This window comes from Brachyistius frenatus, unplaced genomic scaffold (assembly GCF_029030835.1).
Source record: "Brachyistius frenatus isolate BFR_SWC_R1_liver_20210118 unplaced genomic scaffold, ASM2903083v1 Contig_161, whole genome shotgun sequence".
NCBI lineage: Eukaryota > Metazoa > Chordata > Actinopteri > Embiotocidae > Brachyistius > Brachyistius frenatus.
This window is the reverse complement of record NW_027210760.1, coordinates 709,017-735,047: the sequence shown is the minus strand read 5'-3', so window position 1 is coordinate 735,047 and position 26,031 is coordinate 709,017. Positions and strand designations below refer to the sequence as shown.

The following is a 26,031-nucleotide window of genomic DNA, read 5'->3' as shown; positions in this document are numbered from 1 at the left end:
GTTATCACCTTTCTTCTGTCCCTCTTCCTCACCTCCCCTCCCTTCGACTTCTACATCTTCACCACGCAGGGACCAGTAACACCATTACTCACCCTCCCCAGCCACCAGCTCAAGGTTGCGCTGCTCCAATGGCTGTTTCCTACTTGCATTCTAAAAAAAGGGCAAACCCGACATGCAAGCGAGCTGCAAAGCTCCTCACTACAAAAGCCATTCATTATACACCACACTACCAGTAGGCTACAGCACACAGTATATGGCAAATGATGAACTCCAACCCTATCCTCTTCACTAATGTTCACAGTAGGGCAACAATAAACAGTGAAACATGAATGCTTTATACTCCCATTACATATTAATAAAACATTTACGCAAACTGATACCATTTGAAATATTAACAAACACGTGCATTCAAGGACATCTCAGGGTTGACTAAATGGATCAACACAGAAATGAGTTCAGGTCATCTTAGTTTTCCTAAAATCAATGGTGCAACAACTCCCAGATGTTTGTTTGACTCCATTCAAGCCCAGCTTTGTGGCTGCCTTGAAATGGAGGAGTGGAGGAGAAACAGTAGGCACTGGGGAAACGCATGATAACATCCAGCAGCCTTTTGATAGCAACTCTTGATATTTACTTCAAAAGCCCATTATACACAGCCAATTAAACCGGCACAGTGTGGCTGGCTCCTTATCCTCTCTGCAATTGCTGCAGGCATGCAAGACTGGCTGCAGAAATAACTCCAACACACATCCCAAATGTCAACAAACATGAAAGAAACAGAAATGTGCAAGATTGCTCAGCAAATAGCCAGACTTAAAGTGACTTAGAGCAATCTGCAATCTCCCTAAACAACTGAGTCTACATGTTACCAAACCCAGCAGCACTGATTGGTTAGTATGAGATTTGACTGCATAAACTATAAGTACTGTGGATTAATGGCATGTTCCTGTATAATGTATGTGATATAATGTATGTCAAAGTGATAGAAAAACAATTGAAAAGAAGAAGTATGAACAAAAAAGAAAAAGAAAAGAAAAGACAAGACTAGGGAGGGCTGAGAAGACCAAATCTGTGTGATGGCTGATGGCCCTCGTGCTTAGCCCGTGTGCAGAATGAGAAAAAGCCCTCGTGTCGTTGTGTGTGTGTGTGTGTGTGAGTGTGTTTTTGTATGTGTGTGATTCTCTGCAGTATAATGCTAGGGGGTAGCCCCCCTTTCAGCCCTACTGGTGCTGAATGCAGAGCAGGCAGCATTAGGCAGAGGCAAATGACTACAAGGCCTCCTCAGTGACTGCAGCACAGGCTGCACCTGGGGAACGGCCCAGCACAGCAGCACAGCAGCACAGCAGCACAGCAGCACAGCAGCACAGCAACACAGCAACACAGCAACACAGCCGCAGCCAAACCCAGTCCACAACAACACATCCTCAAAAACAACCCTGCAGGAAGTAAACACATATCTATCACACCTCTTCAATTCCATTTCACCAGCACGTACTCTAAATGGACAGAGTTGATCAGCATCCTTTCAACATTAATCCAGCATTACAAATCAACAAAAATGGGTATAAATAGATATTCAAGTCTGATATACACATCCTTTCCTTAAACGATTTAGGTCAACAAAATCCCGAAAAAAAATTAACACAAAATCTTTGATTATTACATAAATTCCTGTCAACTATTTGTGACCTAAAATAAAAGAAGAAGTTAAAAACTGCATGAGCACACCATGATGGTAAATTAATCTGATCTTTAAGACGCATTTCTAGAAATAAGAATATTATAAAAAACAAAACAACATGACACCTACTTACAGCTACAGATGCTTGTTTCAAGTGTGTCCTGTTGTTGTCATTCATTTCTGCTTGTAAATAACCTTTCAAATAATCTTCTTTTGGGCCCTGATTTCTTTTGACTGTTTGGCATCTTGACAAAGATTATCAATGCTGGTTAGGCGGGACGCAGCAGTCTGATACAGTTTTATTCATGTAATGACCTAAATGGTTAACTTACAATAGTAAAGTAAGTTTATGGAGGGAACATTGTTACAAAAACAACAAATAGATAGTATGCCAATACACTGCAGATATGTGCCTGTCAGTAAAGTTAGGGAGAATTGTGTATGTATCAGTGAAACCAGGCTTTACTATTCAATGACAGATTTATCTAGATTGCGTCCAGAAATCAGAAAAAAAAACAACACAGTAAACCTCACAATCAGAGTTCTCTCTCCCCTCCAAAATAATAACTGAAGTATTTTTAGTCTGGACAGTTTGCAGCTTCTTTGACTGTGTCTGATAACAGGATCTATTTTCATACCCACCACAGCACAAATCCAGGCACATTGGTATTTTCGTACAAGAAGTGTGGCTTTTTTCAGTCTTTGCACCAAGTTGCAATTTTTGTGAATTAACATGAATCCGGCTGCGCCAAGATGGACGGAACGGTGCAACAGGGGCGTGTCGATAAAGATGCGGCAGAGCAGTGCAACTTTGGGGCCCTATTTTTGTACTCAGCACAGCACAAGCGCAAGTGCATTTGTATTTTCGTGCCGTGCAAGTTCCTTTTTTTTTTAACTCTGATGCAGCGAGATGGGCGGACCAGTGCAACAGGGGCTCTGTTGGTAAAGATGCACCGGTGCAGTGCAACTTTGGTGTCAAAGTTGTAGCTCTGCCAGCTCAAACAAGGTCTAACTGCAGCCTAGCTGACGCAGGGATATTTTTGTAGCTTCAGTGGGCAAGAGCACACATGAACAGACCTATCCCAAATCTCACTGATATACATAATGAAAACAAGGTTTTTTTGAATGTAAACTTACGATTCAGTTAATCATATATAAAATTAAGCTGACTCGAATTGAGGTGAATCTGTCAGTTGGCTCACCTCATGATGCGGTAGACAATTTAGCCATAAAATAAAAATGGCACTTGGGTTAACTAGAAATGAATTGCAATAAATTACACAGAAAGGCATATGTGTCACTGCATCACATACCCAAAAAAGATTAGTACAATTTACACACGGCAGCTAAGGCCACTTAATTACTGATTATTATATGAAATATACTTAGTATTTATAATATATATAAAATATTATATGCATTATAAAGTAGTATGTCTTACAAGTTGTGTGGTTTATTTTTTACTTTTCTGAGGTGGAAATGAGAGAAATTTCCCTAAATCAGTAAAAAAAAACTGTAATTGTTAACTGTCCCACCCTCCCACTGGAGGATAAAATAGATTTTTTATTTGTTTGTTTTTTTGCAGCTGTTATGTTAAAACACCAGACCACTATTTACCCACTGTATTGGACGACAATACTGCACAGTTGATTTTACTGGATGTCCTGACTGAATGCATATTTATTCCGAAACTTTCATTCCTTTCTAACAGTCGTGCTTTGTAAGTCTACCCTGACAACAACTCAGAAAGGCGCAGTCCGGTGAGATTTAGAGAGGGCCTTTCTGACTGGTGCTGCACATCATACTACAACTGGAGAGCCACAGTCAATTATTCATGTCAAAGACAGAAAAGCTGTATTTCACAAAGTTTTTTGTTTAAAGTCCAAGTGTTGATATTATTTTTAGTCATTAAAAATTTAAATGCTGAAGGCTGGTCATCGAGATGAGTCATCTTGCATTGAGCTGTCGGTTAGTATACATACAGACCCGCACACACACATACACACACAAAGTGCACTTAAAATGCATGTAGTAGAGGATGAGGGGAATGGACAATGCGTCAGTAGGATGCGTGCGCTGAAACGTGAATAAAGACCATTTGCTCATGGATTCATAGGCTTCCGTCATCCATTATTTAGCACGGAGAAGAGCAGTGGATTGGTGGCTGGGTGATTTTTCTGACAGCGTTTACATGGCTGATGGCTACATATGGGATGAGTTTTACAGCTCAAAATAAACACTTTGTTTTGACAGTGCTGAAACCTTTTCTGTAAAGATTTATAAAGAAGTGAAAAAGGTTGCAGGTTGCAAGTCCTCAAAGATTCAGTGCTCCAAAAAATGTGATTACCTTCATAGTTGCAGCCATACTGTAAAACAATTTGGCAGTGAGGTGTTACATTCAAAAAGTCTAAATGCACAAATTCGTTTCAATGAAAAAACGTACACAATAGTCCTTGCATATTCCAGTGTCTGAAAATATGCTTGCGGCAAATCCATTTATGGACAATTAAGAGATTGCTATAGATTTCAACATGTCCGCTTTTGCCTCAGCAGACAAATGTGAAACGTCAACAAAAAAAACCAACAACACAGCATTTGCTAGCCAGTATTTGCCCTCCATCCAAAAGCAAAATGACATTTGCTCTTGTCTATTGAGTTTGCTAAATGCCCCACATAAAGTGAATTTGCCCCCCAGGGCTGGGAAACAATCACGCAGGCGAGTGTTCTATTTAAGTGATTTGAATGATCGGCGCACTGCAGTGCTTCCTATCAGCCAGAAAAATGGGTCAATACAGTGACACGACTGGCACCCTGTGCTTTCATGGAAGACCGAGCAGATGAAAAGGAGACAGAACTCCTTTTTTCCTTCCCTCTGTTGGAATTTTTTCTCCATTAAAGAGGAGTTGTTTTTCCCTCCTATTTTATGTGGGAATTGTCGAATTGTTGGGTTTCTCTATATAATCCTGTGAAGTTCTGTTGTAAGGACTTTAATGTGTTAAGTGCCATGCAATGTTGTGATTTGGTGCCATATAAATAAAATTGAATTGAATTGAATTGAACTCTGTCATTGGGTCAGACAGACTTGGAAATAAAGAGACACACACAAACAAACATAACAGGCTAGGACACAGACAACACACACCTCTGCTCATCTAACGATGAACGCCACTTGTAACTCGATTTTGGCAAGGATAAACTTTAGTTAAGGTGTCTTTCCTAGTAACTCATATAGACGATGATGTTAACATTTATCTCACTATGGCCTGACTATAGCGGCATTGTAAATCCTGTAGCATTTCTCATAGATAGAAGTACAGAAAATTTCCCATTAGCAAAACAGAAATTTCTCTTTCTACGATGCTGGATGTGTTTCTTCTTTTTACACTGTTTCACTTATCCCGTCATAACAAAGGCAGGAAAGCTTAACCTATTATCCCATTTAGTAAAATATAAAGTCTGAACACATACGATCTAACATCAGTGACTGATTTGTTCTCATTTTGGCTATGTATACCACTATCTAAATCTCTTATAACAACCATTGAGACCTAAATGAGAATCGTACAAGAACAACACAGCAAAGAGGCAAATAAGATCCTCCTCACTCACTAAATACTGATCCAAGTTAACTTAATATTTAGGTCCACTTGGACTTCCACCTTTCAGAAATTATGCAGTTACTGTAGTGCAAAAGGATAACTTACTTTCAGCATTGATTGACATTGTGTCTTTCTCCCAGGACACAACGGTGATGTAGGCCTCCACTGAGGCAGGGATAATGCACTTGAAGACCACCACATTGCCTCTCATGGCTTTTTGATCCTCCACCCGGACAGTGTAGGGCTCTCGTAGGACTAGGAGGAGGTGACAGAGAAGTGAGTTGCATATTAGAAGGAAAACTGCTCATACTAAACTAAGACAGGCAACTGTTTGGGTTGCAACAAAGCACATGGTCAACAGAAGAGAAACTAACCAGCCTTAATGTGGACATCTTGGCTCCTGATTCTCCCTGAGGGGTTCTCCGCTGTGCAATAGTAGGTGTTGTCATGGATGAGTTTGCTGAAGCTGGAAGGGGGGATGTGGAAGATCTGAAGGGTGCCATTGGGGTGCACATGGCGGATCCCTGGCACATCATAGATCTCCTCGCTGGTGGCCAGGTACCAGCGCAGTGAGACAGGGGGCACACCTGCGGCAGGACAGGGCACCGATGTCCCTGTGGTGCTGGCAAACACTACCTCTTGCACAGATGCATTGACAAAATATAAGCTGGAACGTAGATCTTCACAGAAAACTGCAGGGAGAAAATGAAATTACAAAACAAAATGTTAGATAAGTGTTTGTAATGTGTGGCTTTCTATCAAAACCTGAACATATGTCTTTCAATATTGTTGGCAAATTTGTATAGCATATTGTTGAATCTCAACACACGAGGGATTAACTATTGTATTTGACAGAATGGTCTCCTACATCTCGTTTTTTCTTAGAATTTTACCAAAGAGTGTTTTCCCTGGGCTGGCTGCTGTGTTTGTGTTCACTGCAGTGAAGGGAGTGTGCTTCTATGTTTTGTCCATGAGGAGACATTGCAGCAAAGTTCGAGGATAGCAGCAGTGGATGTGAAATAACGGAACGGATCAGAACAGAACAGAACAGAACAGAACAGAACAGAACAGAACAGAACAGAACAGAACAGAACAGAACAGAACAGAACAGAACAGAACAGAACAGAACAGAACAGAACAGAACAGAACAGAACCGATCGATCGATCGATCGATCGATCGATCTATCTATCTATCTATCTATCGATCGATCGATCGATCTATCTATCTATCTATCTATCTATCTATCTATCGATCGATCGATCGATCGATCGATCGATCGATCGATCGATCTATCTATCTATCTATCTATCTATCTATCTATCTATCTATCTATCTATCTATCTATCTATCTATCTATCTATCTATCTATCTATCTATCTATCTATCTATCTATCTATCTATCTATCTATCTATCTATCTATCTATCTATCTATCTATCTATCTATCTATCTATCTATCTATCTATCTATCTATCTATCTATCTATCTATCTATCTATCTATCTATCTATCTATCTATCTATCTATCTATCTATCTATCTATCTATCTATCTATCTATCTATCTATCTATCTATCTATCTATCTATCTATCTATGACATGTCCACCTCTGTACATGACATGGAAGAGTAAATCAACAATAATCATTTGGTTGTACAAATCCTTTTTTCAAGAAAAGAAATTGCTAAAAAATAGGCCAAAAAAAATCTCTGCGTCAAACTTTACAAAGGAAATATATGACCGCTTTTCTCAGTTTGACATTTAAAAAATAATCATATTTGGGGGTTTTGGACTGTTGGTTTAACAAAACAAGGCTTTTGACAATGTCACCTTGAACTATAAAGGGAACTCACAATCCTCCGACATTTTTTGATATACACACAGATGAAAAACTCAACATTATTCAAACTCAAGTAATCACTCTGATCAGAAATAGCATGTGTTTTTTAGCTTTTATTTTGCTTGTTCATCACGTTGTTTTTTGTTTCTTTATTTACCCTTGTCTTGAAAGTGAAACATACACACATTCTCTCTTGACAGCTCAACAGAGTTAAAAGCCATCGTAGCTTCCATTGCCTGCAAAATGTTCAATTTTGAAATTACATAAGCCATGTATCATTGTAGCAATCACATTGTTTCTATGGTGTCAAACATTCACTGAGAATCTGTTTTTATAATTACATCTTGGACATGGGCAAAAATATGTACATAACCTTAAAAGCGGGTATACACACAATTTATTACGTTCATTTACACAGTGTGCAGAAGAGGGTGTTTCCAAGGCATCTTAACTAACTAAGTATGTGATGTACATCCCCTGTATTAAGTTACTGTTTAGGATAAAAACTGACAATGCAACTCTTTGCTGTAAGGGACAACCCACACTTTCAGCATCCAGCCAGGATATGTATGTTGATTTGATATCAGGCTAGGGAACAGGAATTATTTTAATACATGCAGTGCAAAATAAAGTCATGATGTGAGATAACCGCAGACCATTGTTTGTAATATATTTCTATAAATCAGCAGTTTTAAATACACTGTGTGCCATTATTGTCACTTATAGTTAAACGTCTGTATTGGACAATAGTGAACTTCTCTGCATTACTAGAGGAGATGGTAAGAACATATTTCGACAACTATATTAATCAATAGATTTATTCATCATTAAACTGATAGGTGTCAATGCGTTCTGTGTTGTGTCTGTATGAATAACTGAGGGGGAAAACTGGGCCTTGTTGCTTGAGGGTGACATTGTCACCTTTCAATTGAGTGTCTAGATTGAAGAATATATCTAAAGGCAAAAAATCGTATGTGCACTGCTACATCATAATAAAATACGTTATAATACTAAATGTGGCATCAAAAAAGGGTAATTTACCCCGAAGGACCCTGCCGAGACTTTTTTGAGGACTATTTTTGTGTTTCTTTGCATTTTGTTTTGTGTTACCTCAAAATATTTTGCATTCCCTCGCAATACTTTTTTATCCTTCTGAGCCATGTTTGTTTGCTCTGAGCTGCCCTGGTCCTCATGAACAGTCGTGTGTTGGTTCAGTTCAGCTATAATTTGTTTCCAGTTAAAGGAAACACTCTGCAGATACTACAGGAAGGAGAAATGATGTGACACTTTGTAATGCATTTTGTGATCAATCATTTTAAAAGGCCGATCTCCGACAGTATTCAGCTTTGTTAGCTTTTGGTTCACAGCTTCCAATTCTGTAATTAACATTTAAGGGAATCGTGCCTACAGTTCTACGTGATTGATACAACATGCCATCGAAACACCTGTAGTCATGTTAGGTGCAGAAACATCCCAAATTCACCCATCTTTTGGCAGTGGCTACAATTCCCACCCTGTCTGGATCTTGAGCTGGCAGGGTGAAAACATTACTTAGCTTGTTAGAGCTTGTTTGCTGAAAACGACAGCCTGCTGTTGTTTGTTGAGGGCAGTGAGGGCTGAAAACCTAAACAAAGAGTTTAAAGCAGCTAAAAGCTGTAGAGCTGCAGAATTTTTTTTTTTTTTTTTTTTTTGCATTTCTAAATGCTGTAAAAGTGTCTTAGATATTTTAGATAAAGCCGTAACTCTGTCTGGAACGCATTTGCTATTTTGTGAAACCTTTATTGTATTTGGGAAAATGAAAAAAGAGAATATCATACTACCTTTTTTTTTTACATCTCGATCAGATTGGTCCTGGTACATATCTAAAACCACTTAGCTTAGACAGGTCAAACCTGGACTAAATTATCAAAAACTGTGCAGCTGAGAGCTCCGAGGTGATTCCCTTAACCGTTCGTTGTAGTGCTAACTTCATACCTTGGTTGTTACTATTACAGCAGGGATGCATCAGTTTTTAACGGCTGTAACACAAGCTGTCAAAAACTACAGTTTCAAATGAACACATAGATATATCCATAACAATACAGACTGAACCAAAGCAGCAGCCCAAGTCCCAACACCATCCACATAGCCATAGCTTCAGCCATCATAGTGGACAGAGAAGATGCAGCTGTGCTCACAATACTATTGTTGATTGTCCTTTTTAAATTAATGAGCACAAAATGTATCACAAAGTGTCACAACATTACAATAGTATCTGCAGAGTGTTTCCTTTTACTGGAAGCGTATTATAGCTGAACTGTACCAACACACTACTGTTCATGAGGACCATAGTGCCAACAGGCATGTGGCTCAGAGAGAAAGGAAAAAGAAAAGTATTGCGTGGGAACGCAAAATCTAATGTGATGTAGCTCAAAACACTGTGAGGAAATGCAAAACATATAGCAAGGGAATGCAAAAGTAGTCCTCAAAAAAAGTGTCCATAGTCAGGATAAAATTCAAGGATTTTATTTTTATACCAAACACCAGCAGGGTGAGCAACATTCATTCAAAAATGTCAAGAAAACACCAACTTTAGCCCGGTCGTACACAGAAAGCTGGACACAATAAAATATGTTAATTCTATCTATTGTCCATTTAAAGGAAAACTGTGCACTGTGATTTTACTATGGTGCACACAGTAGAAAGAAGCTGAAACAGTAATTTTGCTTGCCCTAATGTACCATGACCACAATGACTAAATAAAAAATGTACAGATATAAAAAACACAATCAAAAAAGAAAATGTCCTCACAGTATTTGACAGCACATATGCAGCATAACAAAACACTGCAACAGTAAATATACACCATGATCTGATTTGAACAATCAAAATGTTAAAACTGATATGAAATAATGTTCTGTATTTGATTGCTTGTCTGTATTTGCAGCATGTTTCTGTGCTTCTGTGTGATTGTGCTTCTCTGTGTTGAAGCTCGATCTTATGTACCAATGTCATCACTAAACAGATACCAGCCATGAAGTTAGAGAGCAAACATTTCTGCATAATAAAAACATGGGCTGCCATTATACTTCTCTAAGGCCATAAAAGAATGCTAATTGTAGATTCATAAAAAAAAAAAAAAATTTTAAATGTGGCGCCTTAAAGGTTGCTGTTCTAATGAAGACTGCTGAAATACTGCCTGCCTGTACACTTGTGACATAAATACTGAAGTTGTGACATTTGCAGCACAACTACAAATGAATTCAAACGTTCAAATGATAATTCCACATGTGATATGAGTGAAAGAAAGGCCCTCAACTGGCCTGGGTAGCTATTGCTTGAACAGCCACTTTCAGTCACCTACTGTAAATATTTCAGTTATCCCTGCTGTATCTCTACAGTTTCTGCTCTGCTAATGTGTGCTCCCTCCTCCTGTTGCTAGCCTGCCTGCCTATGCGACAGCTGCCAATCCCCCCTCCCCGGAGACCCAACATTTTAGCGCTTCATAAATTCCTAATGAGCGTTCTCAAGTCACCGGCCACTTCCACCCACTGGTCGCTCAACCTGTTACAACAAACAAACGCCATGGCCTACACATGTTTCCACACATTTATAGCAGCACTCACTTCACACATGCAGTACACAGAGGGCCAGGCCTGGAGGTGTTGAAATGCGAACAGCTGTAGTTGTCTACAGCTACAAGACTGTAGTTTCTTAACCACAAGGTGGCAAGAAAAGGCAGAAGAATCATGATACACAGTTCGGTTGTTCAGATTTTTTTTTAATTTATTGCCAGTTTGTCAATGCTGACAAACACTAATTTCCTCAAAACACTATTTAAGGGCAGATTAACTTTAGCTTTGATTGTTTACAGGTTATATCATCACATGATTATTTGGCTACTCATAAATCAGGTTTGGTTCATTTAGAATTCAGTCCATAAGCCATTGTATTATTATTTCTTTGCACAAAATGATTGTGTTCAGCATAAAAAAGAGTTTTAATATAGCGATATAAATATAAATATAGTACATGTACAAGAAACCAGCTGCAAGCAGGCCAAAATCACAAGAAGCAGACATAATACAAATTTTGAATTGCTCTCTACCCATAATGATATATGAAGAACTACTCAGGGGTTAATTTACGACCATGTAATCCAACAGAGTAACAGCTTGTCAGTGGTTTTCTCAAGTAGGGAAATCTGCCATCAAGATGATCATTAAATCTCACTTATGAATCGCAGGGAGCTAGACTCTTATGTAGATGACTGTTTCATAACAGTGTCGTTAATTTGCTTTCAAAACAGACATATTGGTTCTCATTATCTGTAAACATTTCTAATATGGCTCTGCCAAATACCAGTGATTCCTTATGGCCCCATGAAAACACAAACACACTCACAAATGGCTCACAACACGGACTCCTTGTAGTTTCAGATAATTCACAATCCACAGCATTATCTATATACAGCAACACTTAGCAGGTGACACTGACAGTGGTGTACAATATGAACCTCCACTGCAAAATGTATAATTTAAAAGCTCAAAAGAATTGTCAGAATGGTATTAGGTCACGCTGCATGGTTTGTCTTTACACAGTTGAAGTTGTGTTAAATATGCGAAGAAGTCCAGGTGAAGTTGGTCTGAAATTTCTATGCTAACATATATGGAGATATTGAGAAGTAAACTGGCCATTACAGTTCCTTTGGCTTAATTGCAAGATTTGTAAACAGAAAAAGAAAGGTTATGTAGTGGTGTGTGTGTGTGTGTGTGAGAGGGGGGTTGTCTCAAACTCTGGATATTGCCAACAAAAATACTGAATGCAAATGTGGCATGATGGCACTTGGCGTTCTCCATTATAAAAATGCACAAGTTTCTTGTGGGATGCCGACATTTAAATACAAAATATATTTTGGCCTGATTTGCAAATTATTGTTAAGTATTTTCACCTTTGTTCAAAATGTTTAATACAAATTGAAAAGCCTATATTAGACTGAATGGACTTGTAACACCTATACTGCAGCCAGTCACTAGGGGGTGATTGAGATATTTTGGTGTCCATTTTGAGGATTAAATCACTTGCAAGAATGTAACTGTCAAAGACCCTTTCGCGTAAAGTTGACGTGGAACTGATAGGTACGCCTTCATAATGTCAATTTTGCTCAAGGCCAAACCTGTATGCCTCATTTGCAATGAAACGATTGCAGTGGAAAAAAATAGAATCTGAACTGTTTCATTCAGCTTGCTCTTAAAAGCAACATTTCTGACAACTAAAGCCTGTCCATTTCATTTCATTTACAATTATATTTGCCGTTGTCACAGAAAGATGTAATTTTCGGTGCTTTTTTTCAATCCAAGCAAAACATTTTGCAACATATTTTTTTGGCAAAGCAGTTTTGGTTGGCATCTTGAGTCACTGTTATTGTAAAATAGTCATATGTAAAAGATATTATATAAGACTATGTGAAAAAATAAATAAAACATAATATTAAAGGCGAAGTATGAGTTTGTGCAATTCTTGTATGAAGATACAGACCATCAAAGCAAGCAAAGATTTGAGAGTGAGTTGGGCCTGACTGCTGTGACCCAACTAGCTAGTTATAAGCTGACAGATAGATGTATAATGTTTTTAGAAACCGCAGGTCAAGTGCACATATTTAGGTTCTGAAAATCATCACTAATCAAATTATTTCTATCTAAAAAAAAAAAGGCTAGCTATCATAAATATCAGCATGCCTTCTGTTCTTTCTCACATTTTCAGAATTTAATAATATTCTGTGGGCTGGATGGAAATGTTTGGTGGGCCTAATATTACCGCCATTCATAACCTAGTTGTTACAGTATAGGTAATAAGCCTTGAGTTCAGATTATTATACTATATTTGGACAAGCTCAATCAGATTGAGAACCCAAGGACACGCTGGCCCAATCCCAATGTCCACCCTAAACCCTCACTGATTTAGCTGATGTCACAGCTGTAGTGCTCGAGTGTTTGAGTTCATGTGGGCTGAAATGGTATAAAAGATCAAATGGAACACTCCATTGTGACATCACACACTGCTTGCATGGCCATTGGAAAAGAAAAAATGCCACACCTACAAAAGAAAAAGAATAATTAAATGAATAAATACCAATAAATAAATTATATATATGTGTGTGTGTGTGTGTGTGTGTGTGTGTGTGTGTGTGTGTGTGTGTGTGTGTGTGTGTGTGTGTGTGTGTGTGTGTGTGTGTGTGTGTGTGTGTGTGTGTGTGTGTATAGATAGATAGATAGATAGATAGATAGATAGATAGATAGATAGATAGATAGATAGATAGATAGATAGATAGATAGATAGATAGATAGATAGATAGATAGATAGATAGATAGATAGATAGATAGATAGATAGATAGATAGATAGATAGATAGATAGATAGATAGATAGATAGATAGATAGATAGATAGATAGATAGATAGATAGATAAACCTATACATAGGCTATATTTAGTCTATATAATGTTTTTAGATTTTAGGTATTTATCAGAAAAAGCATTAACGTTCATAAATCCAATGCAGACATTTAACTTAAAAACTATAACACTTTACAAACGTGCAATAAATAACCCCAGCAGCAAGCAGCAAGGTGATGTTACCTTTAACACCCTCCATGCTTTGTTTGTTTACATTTTGTGAACAGAAGACTACGGGCAGGACAATGACAAGGGTCCAACTGTAGCCAGACAGAACACAACCACGTTTAATACATCGCAAGTTTTGCTCACGGAAAGGGTGCTTAAAGGGCTCAAAATGTCCGCCAGAGAACCCTCACAGACCCGATGATCTGACAGTGTGACAGCCCTAAATCCTCGAGGACTTACCGGGAGCGTGCCTCAAAGTCCGAGCATCTGCGAGGGTGGACATTGGGATTGGGCCTATGCCTGTCCACATATAGAAAACCTGACTGCACTTGAGGCCTGTCAATCAAACATACAAACATATTTTTGAGGCTTAAAATCTAATTAAACTAGATTATTTTTGGATGGACCACCTGAAAACTTTAGGAAGGAGTGACTTTAATGAATAACACTGTAATGACTTGTGGAAGACATTTTTGGACTTGACTCTATTTGCAGAGAAGTTGAGCCAGAGCTTTTTTTTTTAGAGCCAACCGCCTGCATGGTATTTTATGGTCGTTTAAATCACTTCTGGATTGGCCTCCTTTCTCAGACCTGAAGGTTTGCGTCCACTTTTATATACAGTCTATGGCTTTTGCTCTATTTTTGATGGAAGCTGATGTCAAGCTGTATCAAGCTTCAGAGAGCACATCGGCCGGGCAGGGAGTCAGACACAGGAACAACAAAGAGTATCCGGTCAACTTTTAAAATAAAACCCTAGGCAAGGCAAAACCTGACACTGACAGAGTATGCTGGAGTGGACTGACAGGTGTTTTTACACATTTTGGCGTGGTACTAGTTTGTATGATCACTACAGACTCTGGGAGCTCAAAAGGATAGTACCTGTATCCTGGATACTTTGGCTTCACTTGTAAAGTGGGAAGAATGGGAGGCGCATCTTCCATATTTCTATTAGGGAGGGTCATGATTTTCTAATATTCGAATAGTCACTTAAATATAAAAATCAAATAGTATATGCAACTCTAGTCCTTCCTTTTCTCCCTTGTTTTTACTGCAGCCTGAATGTAATTTTTTGTGAAGGTGGCAGTAATTCACCTAAAAGCTGTCTACCAACCACTGTGTAACAACTTAAGGGGAAGAAGACGTAACTACTCGGCTCTGGAGCTTTGCTAGGTAAAACTGCTCAACACACAAAGATTAGCACCTAATCGCACCGATGGTGGGAACAAAAGAAAGATGCAAAGATGACTGCAGCCATTAAAAATTTGAAGACGTGGTGCAGTGCAAAACCTGCCAGCTAAAGCTCTCATATAAGTTTACCACAGCTATGTAAAGTCATCAGGGTGAAGCATCGAGCTGACAACAATAACTACACCGATATATGATCAATTGTTGGTGAGTTCAATGTCGGACATGCAGTGCAAACAGCGGGTGTCATGTCAAAAATGAAGCTAAACACATGCTTCCCATTAGATTTGTCCAAGGCTAGGGTTTCAGAAGTTAGATCGCATTTGCTCAGTCCACGGCAAAAGTAAGTCGGTTCCTCGCTTCGTGTGTGTACCTGTGGGGTGGGCGGTGGGTAATAGTCGAATAGTTATTTCGTTTGAAATGTCCATCCTATATTTCTATACACTCTATGATGACATCTCACACTGACAGGTCACAATGGGTGAAAAATTTGATGTAACAGATAAAATGTGTTTGCTGTTCATATCTGTTCAGAGCACATTATCTAAAAAATATATATTAATTGACCTCCCTCTTACAGTAACATATTCATCCATCAGGAACATCAGTCTATAAATGAGAATAAAACAGTCATCATGCATCCCGTGCTTTGAGCGAGATTAAAAGGTGATTGAGTGATGAGGAGATGAGAGGAGGTTGGCTCATAACTGCTTTTGTCTGAATCCATTTTTCCCCAACTCATAAAAAATTTAGACCCCAACCACCTCCACCACCACCCATTTGTAGGTGGCTGACTCCTTAAGATAAGAGAAAGCCTGATGGACGCAAAATCCTGCCAAATCCCAATAGTTCAGATCGGTACAGTTGGAGTGCATGTATTTTTCAGAGATGGACCAAGAAAAACAGTGTTGGGGGTTGAGTGGGGAGGTAGTAAAGCTGGAAAGCACTCAGACAGTACCACACAGTCAGCTATTAACAGAGAGAGACAGAAAGAGAACATAAATAAAAGGATGAAGGATGGGAGAGATGCCATGACAGAGGTCAAAGGCATGCGCCATCTTAGTTGCCTTTCAAATTAAACTCTTTTCCCCTACTTTATTCCCCTTCAGTATCTCTCTCTGTACCTTCTTTTCTCAGCTCTGTTTTGGCTATTTGTGTTTCTCTTCAACCTGCATCTCTCCTTCACACTCCTTTGACACGGCTTTTCACATTCAAACTTCACTCCATTTCACTCTACGTTTACACAAGGATACAGTACAAAAGAAACACAATGCGTGAAACCAGCTGTCCACTGACCAGGACATTCCCTGCAGTTGGCAAGCAGTATAGTAAATGTGTGGAGAGCAACATATACACTCTGCGGTGCCCTGGCTATTTAGTAAAGGGGATTGTTGGTTCGGGGCTGGATAAAATAAATAGATCATACATTAACATACATTAACTCCCTTAGACCACTCGGACAGTAATGCATCTGAATCAGGTTCATCTAGACACTCCCCCAGTCTATTCCCTATTCCCTATTTACTGAGAATTATCTAATAAAGCAGAAATTACATAAACAATATTTGTATTTTTGGAGCATATTATTTGAATATTCAGTTGTTACTGTACAACACAAGACAATTTATCATAATGTTTGTTTTCAAGCAAAGGAGACAGTGTGTGGGAGGCTGTTGGCAATCATCAAGCATGTTTGTGTACACCAACGTTAAGTCATAATCTCATTAACAGCTGTCATAAAATAGTAAGATACAAATGCGCACCTCAAAGATACAGTATGTAATGAATTGTTTTTGCAGAGGGATGAAAGACACTTTTGAGGATCTATTGGTAATACTGGGTACATGTGAGTAAAATTTAAAAAAAATAGCTATCAGAATCTTTAAATGGGACATGAAAGATTTATGTGGATCCTATCGATAGTTAGCCAGTCGTCAGGCTGTTGGTAGATAACAGCTGCTGTCTGCATCACTTTGCTCCACATCTCACGGGTTTCTTAAAAATAATCTTAATCTGTAATAATAATATAGGAATAATCTTCAAATGATTAAATATATTGAATAGACCTGACAGATACGCTTGGGCTATTTCTATTCTCCCGTTCATGCACGGACACGATGTGGGATGATACAAGTTGTGCAAGCATATATATTTATTTCCTCAGCTGTACAAACTTTACAAATCCTTAAATTAATTGTATCATAGTTCCATTGATATGCCTTTGGCATCACACATACCATTACAATATTAGGCTGAAGGAACACCAACCCACCCCCATGCCCATTATGCCCACACACACACACATGGTCTCATAACAGCCACTACATGCCTGTGCCAGAGCCCGTCTTAATCGACATTCGTTTTCCCTGAGATAAAACCATAAAGTGGAAAAAGTGATATTGTTCAATTATGAATCCCACACATGTATAATAGATGTGCTCTCTCTTTTTTCCTCTGTTTTCTGTCTTAGCCATTCTCAGTGGACAGGTGGAAAGGGTGGTGGGGGAGTAGGGGTGGGGCGGTGTCCTGTTGGACTGGTGAAGTGGGTCTCTTCTTCTTGCCTTGGGAAATAATGCTTGGCAGTCCCAGATGTCAACACCTATTGGTGGCAGGCCCTGCTGAAGACTCTAATCGTCGATTGCAGGTGACTCCTCATGCAATCCTTCCTCTGCTACTACATTAGTGGTTCAAGGGCATCAGACACACTTCGGTCAAGAAGAGAGGAAAGTGCATGCGGGTGTGTCAAAAGGATGTGTGTGTGTGTGTGTGTGTGTGTGTGTGTGTGTGTGTGTGTGTGTGTGTGTGTGTGTGTGTGTGTGTGTGTGTGTGTGTGTGTGTGTGTGTGTGTGTGTGTGTGTGTGTCTGTGTGTGTGTCCTCTATGTCAATGTCTGGAAGTCAATAAACATAGAAACTGACATGGGCTTGGTTGACAAGCAAGTCAGCAAGGAGTCAATGTGGACAGTAATGTTGCTGGTTTAGCCTGATACCATTACAGAGAATATTCGACTATAGCTATGTTTCAGAATACTAGTAAAAAATAATTCTGTTTTAAAAAAAAGCACCAACTGCAAAGATCCTCAATGACATTATTCCTTCAAAAGAATAAACAAACATGCCTTTTATGTTCCATTTAGTGTGTGGTTGATTTGACCCATGATTCTCCACTCTGACAATGTCAATCAGTGGTTGCTTCCAAATCACCCAGGCAATTTATTTAAGTAAATGTCTGATCAATACAGGTCCCACTAACACACAACATTAATAGGTTTATGCATTAGCCTGTTGTGTCAGGGGCTTTTTGCTCTGCTCTGTGTTTACCTCAACCAAACACCATTAATCAACCTTAGCTGAATGTTTGGAGACTTTTTGTTTTCTTGTTGAAACAACACAAAACTTGATGCTTTCTTGATGTTTCATTTAATTTCATATTTTCCAGTGACAGTCTAATTTAACCAATGATTTTATCACATTGAATTAGCTATTAGCCACAACATGTCTGCCCTGCCCAAGGCTGATAATGTATTTAAACATTGGAGACTGATTGGCTCTCAGCCACATCGTGTCCCTCACCAGGTCAGAGATCTCTGGTGTGCTACAGGGGGCACCAGGGCATCGAGACATTAGGGCAGCTCCACTGGGGCAAACAAGCACTGAGCCACACTGACAGCTCATGGCAGGCGATGCAGGTAATTAAGGCAGAGCTCTGCAGACTGCCTAGGGAGGGGACTGTGGGGGTTGGGGAAGTGAAAAAGGGGGATGGAAAAGAGATGGGGTGGAGGACGGGACAGCTTCATGATGACAGTGAGTAAGCATCCAACCCCTCCTCCACCCCCACAACACACACCCCTTCCTCTATTGCCCAGGGGGCTTACACAATAAGCGGTAAAGAGAAGTGCCGTTCTGAGCCGAGATGCACAGATCGAAGAACAGAGTCCCCTCACTCTCCCAAATCACTGGCGCCCAATTTGTCCTCATGAATAATGTTGAGCGATGTGCTCAGTGCCATGCAGCCGCCATGTAAAACCAATGATAGCCTCCTCTGATGTCAACTCTCAGGAGGGTGAGAAAAGAATCACTGTGGAGTGGGTTAGCTGATGCATATAAACGCTAATTTACATGAGCACAAACAGAAGGGGAGGGAGTTCCCACATACTGGGTACTTTGAAGACTTTAATCAGTAACATTACCAAGGTGGCAATGGACAAACTGACTGAGACAGTGGGAGAGCGGAAATAGAATAGCGATGGCTATGGAGTTATAAGAGAAACTCCTGTTAGTGAGTAAACAAACTCTAGCTACTGCTACTGACAGGCACGTCAGGAGAAAAATAAACAACCATATAAGACTTTCATAATGTATTTTCATTACCCTTCTCAAGTGACACAGCATTCAAATGACAGCAAGTACCCAAAGTAGCAACTTCCAATATTAATCCACATGGAAAATAAAGTTTGAATCCGAGCTTGATGTAGCTACTGGTTCGCTTGGAAGTGTCCAAGCGAACAGATGTTAGTTCACATACTGTATTAAAAAGCTAATATAAGTAGCCATGAATGTCTGGCCTGTGACACATTACACGGCATGAAATCCCAATGTGATTTCTGTAAGCAGGTTTCGAGTCCAAAATTCTAAAAGCATAATATTACCAAAAAACATTTGTATAATATTTTTAAATCATGTTATCCTACTCTAAAATAATAACATTCTGGGACCAAAAAAACCTTGCTGATAAAAATAATTTGTACATAATCAAATAATTTTATGAAAAACATTTTCAGAATGTCGACAAAAAAAATTCTAGAATGTTTTTGGAGAACATTATCTTACCTTTTAGAATAACATTAACTTTACTAGAACACTGCATAATATTGTCCGAACATTTTTAAAACAAAAACAATACTCGCTGGGTTTGTGTTTATTTCTCATTACTATTATTATTAGCATTCTAACACACAAAAAATAAAGTGGTCGGCATGACAATACCTGTTGATTATCAATATGTTAGAAGAATTACTGCAAGTAAAGCCAAACCACAGCCTCAAAGAACTGCTAGTATGGCTGAAGAGCTATAACAAAGCTTTTTTGATAACATGTCTGCAACTCACTTCTGACGACAGCTAGATTAATTGAAAGAATGTTCAATGTCAGTTCACATACATATATACAAAGTATAGACTTCACAGGTGGTGCTAAAATGTGTTAAAGTCAAATGTTTGTCTTCATTCAACAAGGTGCTAGAGTATATTTGGATAGAGAGAGTCTCTGCACAGTTCTTCAGTACCTGATTATCAATTTGTATTTAATGTATTGCAGCATAATATACATGGGGTGCTTTTAGAGAGTGAAATAGTCACATTATTTTTATTTCAGAAAAATTATTTCCATCTCTCCCTTCTACTGTATACTGTTAAGTACAATTCTAACTGACTGGGCTAAGAGAGAGGATCTGAGGTGTGCTGAGAAGGAGAACATTAAACCCAGCAGGGAGGGATGAACAAGGAGATTAGCTGGAGGAGGAAGGCTGACAGCTTGAAGATCGTCTATAATACTTGTACTATGGCACAGGAGCCTGTGATTTACAGAGCGGATGTATATCATGCGTATCTGAACAGAATAATTACACAGTTACAATTTGTTTCTTTAGTGAAAGAGAAAAAAGTGAGAGAAAACTGTAATAAACTTAATCACTAACATGTCTCTCCTTAAATTGTTTTTGATACATTTTAAATTGATTTGACATATGACCGATGGCAAGTAGTGACTAAACATGTTGACATGAATGACTGAGAGCTGAAATGCAAAATGGGTGGTAAGCAAACCACAGACCAAAGACATGAGAAGGAAACATTTATTTGATGGTTCAGGTAGCACTCATCTGTCCTTGTTTGCTTCACATTGTTTTTCAATGAAATACATGTCCATTTAACACACAGGTGAAGTGTCCATTTAGACAGACAGGATATTTTGGATCACATCCGTTGTCCAAAGGACAGAGGCAACAATGCTTTGTTAAATTTCTGTTCGATCAGTATAGTTGCCCCATTTGACCTGCCACACACTTGTAGTGTGTGAGATATGAAAACTCTCTGCTTATGTAACAAAAGCACATTCATTGGCTCCTTTGGACCTTGTTTGAGGTTATGATCCAGAAACCACACTGGTGAAGCGATGAGTCTTGGTGTATAAATGGCCACTTTGGATGAACATGTGCATTCTTAATCACTACAAAAAGAAAAATGTGAAAGATGATGAAAGGTGACTAAATCTTTTCAGTAATTTAACATGGAAAACATTTTTTATAAAACTATCTACATTTGATGTTACAAATGTTGAATGAATCTTTATGCAACAGTTGCGCTTAATACAATGTAGTTGCATGCATGAAAAATGATTATTTACAGTCCTCATAAAGATGAATGTTCAGCGATGGTGTAATGCATTGCATTAGCAAGTATTTGCCAAATACAAAATCATCAAAATGGACTGAATATGGTATTTCCTGAATTACTTATAACAATTAAAGATTGGAGATTTGTGTGTCTTTGTTTAAAAAAAAAAAAATTTTTTTTTTTTTTTTTTTTTTTTTGCTTCATTGCCATGTTGCTTTTGTACAACTCTGGGCAAAATGAACCCATTAGCGGAAGAGAAACAAAAGAGGCGAGATAAACTGACAGTTGACAGTGGAGGCCTTGGGTTAAATGGGATTGTGGGTCAGATGACTAGACATCGTTGCCTTTCCACTCCCAGCCATCCTCTTGCGCCTCAGAAAAATATCCCTCTCGCTACACACACACACACACACACACACACACACACACACACACACACACACACACACACACACACACACACACACACACACACACACACACACACACACACACACACACACACACACACACACACACACACACACACACACACACACACACACACACACACACACAATACTCTCCCCCACATCCCATTCTCCCCTCCCCTCAACAGCCCACTATTTCCCTCTAAGGCAACAGCATTTCATCTTCAGTAACCCCACTCCAGGAGACAGTCCTCACTTATTGCTCCTATGCAAACACAGAGAGGCAATCTTTTAAATATGGTTAAAAGCGTGTGCCTCTGCACCGTTATTTGGAATTTTTTGTTTTTGTGCTTCCAACACCACTTCAACTCTTCAATTTATCTTGAATCGAGATGCTTAAGAGGTCACAGAATACTCAGACTACAAATGTATCTTGTAATGTCGAAGTACAATATAGAACCTAATCATGTAGTCCTGTACGAAGCTGTCTGCAACCACACTATTATAAATCACCCTGATGTGTCACTAACAATTCAGAGTAACAGAGACGGGCAATGGTTGAGAAAATGGCAGCTATCTGCATTACAGCTGCACTCAATCTGCACAGACGAGAGGGAGCCTTTATTAACTATCAGGTTTTCCGTGATTACTCGAGCACAGTACATCAAAACCAGCATTCATGTTCATCACTACTTCCCAGTGCAGCGTTGCATACATGTCACCCGGTCCTACGGTATACCTAGGATGTGTGTACACTGGTAACAAGGTGACAGGGGTCCCTGCAAACACTACCAGGCAGCAAAATACACATTAATGTATTCAAAGCGTTTACTGTGTGGTTTTAATCAAATTATAATTTAATCATCTGATCAAACAGCAATTACCATAATCACTTCTGGGGAAGGCCTGATAGAGTGGAGACTGGATTGGATTGGAGCTGGGGGCTAGCAACACTTTAATGAAACATTTGCCAGAATGTTTGAAAATGTTACACATTTTGGGCAATGGGAACAGAGGTGAATTTTGAATGCTAATCAGCACAATTTGGTTATGCTTAATGAGCACGTCCATAAGTCAGCCATGGGGGATCAAATTCCCAGTGAGGGCCTGATTTGATATTTTCTCACTGATAGTCTTCCATGGTTAAGTATTAAATATCTATGACTATATTTCAACAAATATAGCAAAATAAATTTTGATTTTAAGATAATAAATAAATCATAATATAATATTTAGTTATTATATTTGAATTTATTTTTTTTTCAAAATGAGCAGTTTTGTAATGAATTAAACTGTATCTTTCCAATGATCACCAGATTTAAATGGCTGAAAAAAATAATTGTTGGCTACTTTTACTAAACACTGCATCCTCACATGTTCAGGACAAAGCTAACTGAATATCTACATTTTACACTGATATGTCACATTCTACAAAGCTTAAAACTTAAGTAAAAACAATATGACAATGTGTTTTCATAAACAGGTTGTATAGAGCAGAAATAGGTGTATTATTGAGCTGAACATGTTTTGTTTTTATACGTTTTACTCTGGTCATTAATCTTTACAAATATTTCTCCATCACTTCACTGTTTTGTTAGAAATCTTATAGATGGTGTCTCTTTTTCAGTATAGCTCACTCACTTCTCGCTCTTATTCTCATGGATCTACAGAAATACTATTAGCAAATTAAACCTTCTCTAGGTGCATGCAGACAGTTGTCCATAAAGCAAAATCCCTCCAGGCAAATTGCTGGAGGGGTTGTTTGGCAACAGTTGCATCACCCCAGTGACCAACCTGTTATATTCCCCTGCAGCATATTGTGTTGAAAAAATAATTTTTTGGGGAAAATTATTTATGACCCGGAGTAATCAACAAATCAGTGAAAATATTAATTTGAACATATGCAAAATGTCCAAAGCCAGTGTATTTTGCAGATGTGCTGAAAGTTTAAGTGCAGAATATGTAAATTAATGAGTGCTAACATTTTTGTTTCCAAAAATATCTGCAAATGGCAATGAAATTATGATAAGTGTTTAAGGCAGCTAAAACGGTTTTGTAAAACAGATTAAATAATTGTGAAATGAACAGAGTCAAAACTTTATCGATGCAAAGATGTTGACAAAGTTTTCCTTTAAGGACATAATTTGCAATTGATAATCGATAATTTAAAATAACGTATCTTGGGGCCTCTGGGGACTTTCATCTCTATCGTTGACCTTAATCTCACGACTCAGGCAATGTGTTTGTTCTTTCACATAGGTGGCCAGCTAATTCAGAAATGACTTTCCTTAACATGTAAGATCCCTGATCTTTCTTCCTATGTGTTGCCCTTGGCTATTAATATCTTCATACGTGATGACAGCCTCTGAGCAGATCTCCTTTTGAACCTAACAAATCTGTTTCCATGTCTGTCTTTATTATGGCAGCATTTATCATGATCTCAGGGGCCAATAATCAAAACAAGCAAACATGCAAAAGAGTCTGCAGGGATGTAGACTGTACAGCAGATATTACATGTATACATTATACCATAAAGTGAGTTAAAGTAAATTGTAATTAATTTGTAAATTTCACAAAGTTTCACTGCATGGGTCCGAATAAAGAATGTAAACATCTGTCTTATAGTTTCTCCAACTCGTGTAAATTTCAATACAATCTTCAAAGTTAAAGTTGTTAATCCAAAGTAAACAATGAGTGCGGAGCAACGGCCAGAGCATTTATTTAGAAAACTTAGCTTGTGTACCTGCCTGGTCACAGCATTAACCTACTGCCCTATTTTATAATTAAAGCCTCCAGTCAGAAACAACACAACTAATTGTCATCTTATTAAGTCACCAGTCCAGTTATAATGTATAATCCAGTGTCTTATTATACATTTCTGCAATGACAATTTGCAAGAACATAGAATACATGTCACACAAATTGTCAAAAATATTCTGGTGATAAGCTTTTTCATCACACTGAGCTGTAGCAATGCATTTAACAATTGCGACCTCATTTTAACATAAAAGGTGAAAGTGTTTGAACACGGGATCATTCCCGTCCGATGAGTTAATACTAACTCAAAACAATATTCTGTGATTCTGAAATCCATGTTTAGAAACATTCGTAACAGTTCCTGTGCTATCTATAAAACATTCAAAAGCTGAAAGGCACTTAGTAGCTGTTGCAGTGTTTGGCTATCAAATGAGTGCAGCATTTTTCCACCCCATTTGACTGGACCTTGTCAAATTCAACTTCATATTTTGCTCGCAACCATTAGACCATAACACTGTCCTCATGCCAGGTATATCACGGTGTGTCATCAGAAAAAAGCTATGTAGTTCACCAGACTGTACAAGTTTAACGAGTTAAAGCAATTTCTATCATTTATCATGTGGGTTGTGGCACTTAGTATTTAAAAAACTATGATCCATGAGAGGCCAAAGAATCATAAAGAACAGCTTTGTTTCTGCAATGAAAACTAGGCTGATTTGATTTGATTCTTTGAGCTTTAGATACCACATAACACAAGTCGACTCTGTGTCCTTCTTCCCCCTCTCTTTCTCTTCTTTTTCCACCTCACTACACACTATCACCCCCTAAAGCATTTTGGTCTGGGTTAAATGAAACCTTTAACAGTTCAATATGCATTCATTATCATATGCTTGGTTGTACTCATAGCAAGCACAGACGGCAGAGCAACAACAACAAAAAAAGATCTATCCTATGGCACTGACAAAGAGTGATTAGTAAATGGTAAAAGGTTTGTACTTGTATAGTGCTTTATCACCTTTGGTCTCAAAGCACTTTAACATAGTTTTTCCCATTCACACACTGATGAGACAGATCACCATGCAAGGTGCTGCCATCAGGAGTACATTCACACACTGATGGTACACCATTGGGAGCAACTTAGGGTTCAGTGTCTTGCTCAGGGACACTTAGGCATGTGGACAGGAGGAGCTGGGATTGAACCACCAACCTTCCTGATTAGTGTTCAACCCACTCTACCGTCTGAGCCACAGCCTCCCCACAGTGGGTCCACAAAAACTGCAATCCACTAATACCTTTGGATATAATGTTATATGTATAATTAAAACATATATATAAGTATATAATTAAGAAAGTATAAAGTATACATCTGGACATGACTGTACAACCTTAAGAGCACAAAAATTAAGTCGATGAAGAAGCTAAGCTTCAACCTAAGTCTAACCAATTGGGATTCATATTACTGAATGAACTGGATTTCATAATACTAATAAAATAATCTATATTTGCAAAACAAATTAAATGTTTGCCATGTGTCACTAAAAGTCTGGTTACATACAATCAGAAATACTTGTC

General features: G+C 38.5%; 1 protein-coding gene across 3 annotated transcripts in view; it reads right to left on the bottom strand.

Annotated features, from left to right (window-relative positions):
• The window catches only part of LOC138631606 (cell adhesion molecule DSCAM-like), a 102,308-nt gene that overhangs the window by 71,095 nt on the left and 5,182 nt on the right, over positions 1-26,031 (bottom strand). For all 3 annotated transcript variants that reach the window (XM_069716650.1, XM_069716648.1, XM_069716649.1), the window contains exons 2-3: positions 5,655-5,972; positions 5,386-5,535 (exon numbers count right to left, since the gene is read on the bottom strand). In XM_069716650.1, the coding sequence (XP_069572751.1) occupies positions 5,386-5,535; positions 5,655-5,972 (468 nt within the window). The remainder of the gene's footprint in view (positions 1-5,385; positions 5,536-5,654; positions 5,973-26,031) is intronic.